The sequence below is a fragment of the Empidonax traillii genome, unplaced genomic scaffold, assembly GCF_003031625.1.
Source record: "Empidonax traillii isolate 1590-97213 ecotype Southwest subspecies unplaced genomic scaffold, ASM303162v1 scaffold7675:size18249, whole genome shotgun sequence".
NCBI lineage: Eukaryota > Metazoa > Chordata > Aves > Passeriformes > Tyrannidae > Empidonax > Empidonax traillii.
Window position 1 is genome coordinate 8753 of NW_020962631.1, and position 4509 is coordinate 13261.

The following is a 4509-nucleotide window of genomic DNA, read 5'->3' on the forward strand; positions in this document are numbered from 1 at the left end:
CTTTTGCAACTCTTCCCTGCTAGTTCTCATGGTTCCTCACAAGACAATTGTATCACCCTCTCAACACTCCTTTCCAGATAATTTGTGATTACTTCAGCCCCAGAAGAACTAGACAGCCAGAAGCTGCATCTGGCCAGGTTTGTTTTCTTTACTCTGCATTTAATTCTTCCTTAAAGAAAGGCAGTTTTAGAGAAGGAGCCGATACAGAAATCAGCTATTGCTGTTTTCCATGAGTTGCATCCAGAGTCTCTGCAGAACACATGGTATTTGCTAACCATGTTGCACTACACAGTACTTGGGCCATATGTGAATATTGATCAAATGGATTAGTGTGTTTCCCAAGCAGTGCACTGACCGAGGTGCACAGGCCGGTCCTGCTGTGTGCAAGCAGATGGCCCGTCAGCAGTGCAGGAAGCTCCGTGTCAGACTCTACAGCAATGGTCTATCTAGGCCAGGCTTTACTCAGGCCTTGGGTAACATTGTACACCCAGTACAGACCCTCCCTCTGCCACTTCAGGAGCTGTGCTGTGCCACAGTGCCCTGAGTCCTGGGTTACCACAGGATACCTGGCATCCAGGGGCTGGCTGCAAAGGCACAACAGTGTCTTTGAGTCTGTGTCCCTGTGGACATGGGTGCAGGTAGGAGATGTGGGAAGCAAATGGGTTCTCTCTTTAGCCGTATTGTCCTATTATCCCAACTGAAAGGCTTCTGCAGGGAAACCACCTTCACTTCCAGCTTTAGCCAAGTGCCTACCATCTTTAGCAGCATGTCCATGCCCATCTTTGCAAGTCTCTGCCGCAGCTCTGTGGCAATCTCGGCGTGCAGGTAGCGTGAAATAGGCTCACTCTCCTGAAATAAAGACAGAGCTGGAGTCAAACACACCCTGTGTCCCACCTTCAGCCACACCTTTATCTGGGTGCCAAGCATTCAGGGAAGGTGATAACAATACCCTAGAAAGGACCTGCCAGATAGAGGCTGTACCCAGTGTGGTAGAGAACATGACAAAAGAAAGGGTTTGTTCTTTGGAAAGAGAGACAGTATTTCTGGGACAGAAATACCCTTGCCAGGATCACATGCAGGAAAACTAAGCCTGAGAGTGGCTTTGGTTCGTGACTCAAACATCTACCAGGGAACTAAGGCAAGCATCAGAAAGTTGTAGATTGCTGAGCTCCTTGCTTTTACCCACCACAGCGGAGAGCTTGAGTGTGGTTTGGTTTGCAAAGCACAGGCAAGCACAGGGTGGTGGCTGGAGACACTGTTGGTCTGCTTGGTTTCAGGCCAAGTGTCCACTTCTATATGGAGTTGTTTGCCACCTGTCTTCTGGGATGGATTGCTTACCAACAAAAAGACTGGAAGAGACACCAAGGAAGGACACCAATTCTCCTTAAGCAAGTAAGAGAAAAGCATCCTTCTGCCTCTGATCCCTTCTCAAAAAAAAAACCCTTCCTTGGCATGTTCTCCCCAGGGCCATCTCCAAGACCCTGAAATTCTTACCTCAAACGTTTCCACTAGAACATCTGCTGTTACCAAAGGCCAAAGGGGAGTTGGAAACTTCACAAAGTTGACATCTAGGAAATTTTGTCGGAAGCGCTCCAGATTTCTGGCTTCGTAGCGTAAGTCAATCTCAAGGGAGAAACAGAAAAAGCATGTTGGAAAATAGATTCAACTAGAGTTAGATCTTCAAGATCTATGAGGAAAGGACTGGACGGTGCAATACTCAATACCAACAAAACTAGTCAGAAAGCCAGAATGAAAACAAAATCAGAGAGCTACTTTTTACATGCTTATAGCTTCCCTGATGGAAGAGCAGAGTAACAGACTGGGTAATGGATGGCCCACAACCCAGCACCTTTGAAATCTGGGTGCCTTACTATAGGCATGGTGTCTCAAAATAGACCAGGACTGCATTATGTTTGAGGACAAAAGATCCTGAACCAAAGCACTTAACAGCCAGGCAGCCATAGCAGGAAGAAATTTAATGTCAAACATACAAAATAACCCACTATGCAAAGTTCAGGCCCTGGCTCTTCAGTGATGCAGTGTCTTGACATGAGGGCCTCTTTCTGTCTGCTACTGCTCAAGGAGGCAGGATAACCTTCCTTCACCTCCCTCATCTGACAGGGGGAAAGATCCCGGGAATACTTCATTTTTTCAAAGGGAATTAAAACTACAGTGAGCCTATCAGATATTCTCTTAACCCTCAGTCTTTAGCACATCCACCAAAAGCTCTGATGGACTAAACTGGTCCTAATGACCTCGAGCCACATTTGACTACAGTCAACAGTTTACAATGTGAATTTACTGTGTAGAGTTTTTGCAATAGTAGAAAATAATTAAGGCTTTCAAAAGCTTGTCATGGACTTCAGACTCTGCAATCTAGACACAAAAATGAAACTAGCAGATAATTGTTCATTTTAATAGCAACATAAGCCCGATTAAGCCTGTAGTGAAATCTTTGTAAGTTTGATATTAGCAATGTTTCAGGACTGAGTCTTTAGAAAACATGGATGAATCAGAATGTTTTCAGAATGATTTTCAAAGTCTAAAAAGTATTTCTAAATCAAACAAAGATTGCTAAATTTTGTCACTGCTTTGCTTTTTTACTTTGTGAGCATATAAGCTTTCCTACACTAACATTATGTGATTGATTAGAATAAAGAAAATAAGTAAAGAACAAGTCAGCCTTCATCTAACCGTTTAAAATGCAGCAGTGTGAACAGTTAGGGCCAGCCAGTAGCAAGACAAAGGGCAGTTTTGCTTCAGTAAGTGGGGACCATGGCATGGCATGTACCTGCTGCATCATAAGCTTCTCAAACTCCTCCACAACCTCTGTCAAACTGAGCCACTTGAATCCAGGGAGAAGTCCAATGAGGCGGCTGCCCATCTTCATGAGAAACAGATCCATCTGGACTTGGTTGACCAGCCCAGGGTGCAGGACCTGTACAAGAATGAGCAGTGGTAAGATCAGCTCTCCAAACACTCCATTGCAATCAGCTCAACTGATACATTCCAAATAGACAGAACCCAGCCTATTAGACTGGAAGCCAAGCAGCTTCTTCAGCTGGTCCCCAGAAGAATTCACATTTTGCCATGGATTAAGTTGTAACAAACATTTTATAATTGTCAAATGGAATTAATCTGTGCTGGAAACTACAGCCTCACCCAAAGACATTTTCCACCCCTTTCAGTCTCCAGTCCTGTCCTTGACTAGTATCAGAAGCTGCTCAAATACAAGAAATATAATATTTCTTTAAATAACCTTTGCTGGAAAGAACTTGTCTGTTCCAGATTTCTTCATGTGAACAGAGAAGGGGTTTCACTGTCTGGAAGGTGCACTTAATAATAATTTTTTTAATGTAGACTGGGCCCTTGTAGGCATTCCCAATACCCACATGCCATGTTAAACAGTGCCATAGGCAGCATAGATATTTGAGCTCTCCAGCTGGGAAGAGCTGGGGCCACTGCAACAGTGGATTGCGCCAGGCTGAAACAAAAGCACTGAGAAAGGACACCAAGGAAGACAGCATCCCTTCTCTCACTCTGCCCGGCCCTAGCCAACCACTTATCCCTATGACAGACACTGTGTCTCACCTAAAAAATCCAGTGCGCAGTCTGGAAGGTGTAAAGACCTTCCCCAGTTCTTCGTTCGCGAAGACTGGCCATTATTTATCCCTATGGGAATTAAAATCTGATTGACCTCATCCAGCACAGTCTGTTTTCATACATCTGCTATTCAGGTGTAGGACTTACTTTAATGGCTACAGGCGTGAGATGTCTGGCTGATGAAGGACTGGCATTCAGGAGTGGTTTGGCCCTCTGCTCCATAAGGGACATCTTATTCATGGGACTTCCCTGGGAGCAGTCTGCTAGGCTCAGTTCCTCCCTGCTCCTTTCATCCCGTGTCTCCTTGCTCTTCCTCGTTCTCAGCCACCTGAGGAGACCTCTAAAGCCTGACACCTCCCACACTTCAAAAGCGGACCTGAACTCCGAGTGTTGCTGCAGCTCCTGGGCCCGGGAGCCGCCAATAGCAGTGAGGTCAGCATAGGCTTTATAGACCTGAGCAACGCAGCCCGAGCCGACCGGCTCCCGGCTTGGGAATTTGAGGATGCCCGTCCAGTTCTCACCGAAGGCCTTCCTTAGGAGCATATCGGTGTGGCCCCAGGGGTGCGGGCTCACCTCGACATGCAGCTTGGAAAACTCATCACAGAAGGCCTCCGAGAAGAGGTCCCTGCGGGTGCTGGCCCACTGGCCCAGCTTGACACAGGTGGGGCCGGCGGCCTCGGCCGTCCTGCGCAGCAGTCGCAGCCACCGAGAGCCCATGCCGGGCCACAGCCGGCTCAGCGGGTACAGCAGGAGCAGCGGCCCGAAGCGCAGCACCAGCCCGCAGGCGCGCACCCCGAGCCGCAGTACCAGCCCCAAGCGCCACAGTAGCCCCCGGGGCGGCCGCTCCGCGCCGCGCTCCCCCGCCCACGCCGGCGCCCGCTGCCCCGGCCTCTCCTTCCAGCCGGT

The 4509-nt window shown here is 48.1% G+C and overlaps 1 protein-coding gene across 1 annotated transcript in view; it reads right to left on the minus strand.

Moving 5' to 3' along the window:
• Nucleotides 1–4497, minus strand: part of ADCK2 (aarF domain containing kinase 2) — a gene marked incomplete at its 5' end in the record, with an annotated part of 12789 nt that extends 8292 nt beyond the window's left edge. The window contains 4 exons of the mRNA XM_027911363.1: nt 567–849; nt 1495–1623; nt 2792–2938; nt 3751–4497. Of these exons, the coding sequence (XP_027767164.1) occupies nt 567–849; nt 1495–1623; nt 2792–2938; nt 3751–4497 (1306 nt within the window). The remainder of the gene's footprint in view (nt 1–566; nt 850–1494; nt 1624–2791; nt 2939–3750) is intronic.
• Nucleotides 4498–4509: the final 12 nt, after the last annotated feature.